Source organism: Macaca nemestrina, chromosome 10 (genome assembly GCF_043159975.1).
Source record: "Macaca nemestrina isolate mMacNem1 chromosome 10, mMacNem.hap1, whole genome shotgun sequence".
Taxonomy (NCBI): Eukaryota; Metazoa; Chordata; class Mammalia; order Primates; family Cercopithecidae; genus Macaca; species Macaca nemestrina.
Window position 1 is genome coordinate 131,030,254 of NC_092134.1, and position 1,636 is coordinate 131,031,889.

The 1,636-nt window shown below is 41.9% G+C and overlaps 1 protein-coding gene across 1 annotated transcript; it reads left to right on the forward strand.

The window, feature by feature from the left end:
* The first annotated feature begins 616 nt into the window (after window positions 1–616).
* LOC105465910 (taste receptor type 2 member 46) lies at window positions 617–1,636 on the forward strand. Its single transcript, XM_011714559.2, has one exon. It carries the CDS (start codon window positions 625–627, stop codon window positions 1,615–1,617), a length of 993 nt encoding a protein of 330 aa, XP_011712861.2. The 5' UTR covers window positions 617–624; the 3' UTR covers window positions 1,618–1,636.

A 1,636-nucleotide genomic window follows, 5' to 3' on the forward strand; every position in this document is an offset into this window, starting at 1 on the left:
CACAACATTTAAAAGTAAAAAGAATGACCCAGCACATTCACAAATTAGGTTTGCACAGAATTTAAGGTCAGGACATTCAAGCAATCACAACCAGTGATATTACATTGAGAGGTGAAGCCAGCTGGACTTCTTGGGTTGAGTGGGGGAATTGGACAACTTTTCTCTAGCTTGCAAGAGGATTGTGAAATGCACCAATCAGCACTATTTAAAAACCCACCAATCAGCACTCTGCAGCTAGCCAGAGGCTTGTAATGCAACAATCAGTGCTCTGTAAAAAGCACCAAACATTGCTCTGTAAAATGCACCAATCAGTGCTCTGTAAAACACACCAATCAGCAGGATCCTAAAAGTAGCCAATCGCAGGAAGGATTGTAAAAAGTACACTCTGATAGGACAACAATGGAACCTGGGCGGGGACAAATAAGGGAATAAACCTAGTCACCCCAGCCCACAGCAACAACCTCCTCAGGTCCCCTCCCATGTTGTGGAAGCTTTGTTCTTTGGCTCCTCACGATAAACCTTCCTACTGCTCGCTCTTTGGGTCCATGCCATCTTGAAGGGCTGTAACACTCACTGTGAAGCTCCGAGGCTCCATTCTTGAAGTCAGCCGGACCATGAACCCACATGCAGGAACCAACTCCGGACACAATACCAGCATTTAAAAAATTTCTTTTTGTCTGTTCAGACATGATAACTTTTCTACCCATCATTTTTTTCATTCTAGTAGTGGTTACATTTGTTATTGGAAATTTTGCTAATGGCTTCATAGCATTGGTAAATTCCACTGAGTGGGTCAAGAGACAAAAGATCTCCTTTGCTGACCAAATTCTCACTGCTCTGGCGGTCTCCAGAATTGGTTTGCTCTGGGTGTTATTATTACATTGGTATTCAGTTGTGTTGAATCCAGCTTTTTATAGTGTAGAGGTAAGAACTACCACTTACAATGTCTGGGCAGTAACCAGCCATTTCAGCAACTGGTTTGCTACTAGCCTCAGCATATTTTATTTGCTCAAGATTGCCAATTTCTCCAACCTTATGTTTCTTCACTTAAAGAGGAGAGTTAAGAGTGTCATTCTGGTGATGCTGTTGGGGCCTTTGCTATTTTTGGTTTGTCATCTTTTTGTCATAAACATAAATCATATTGTACAGACAAAAGAATATGAAGGAAACATGACTGGGAAGATCAAATTGAGGAGTGCAATGTACCTTTCAGATGCGACTGTAACCACGCTAGTAAACTTAGTACCCTTCACTCTGACCCTAATATCTTTTCTGCTGTTAGTCTGTTCTCTGTTTAAACATCTGAAGAAGATGCAGCTTCATGGCAAAGGATCTCAGGATCCCAGCACCAAGGTCCACATAAAAGCTTTGCAAACTGTGATCTCTTTCCTCTTGCTATGTGCCATTTACTTTGTGTTTCTAATCATATCAGCTTTGAGTTTTGAGAGTCGGGATAACAAACCTGTCTTCATGATCTGTGAAGCTGTTACATTCAGCTATCCTTCAACCCACCCATTCATACTGATTTGGGGAAACAAGAAGCTAAAGCAGACTTTTCTTTCAGTTTTGCGGCAAGTGAGGTACTGGGTGAAAGGACAGAAGCCTTCATCTCCATAGATTCACAAGAGGGGCATTG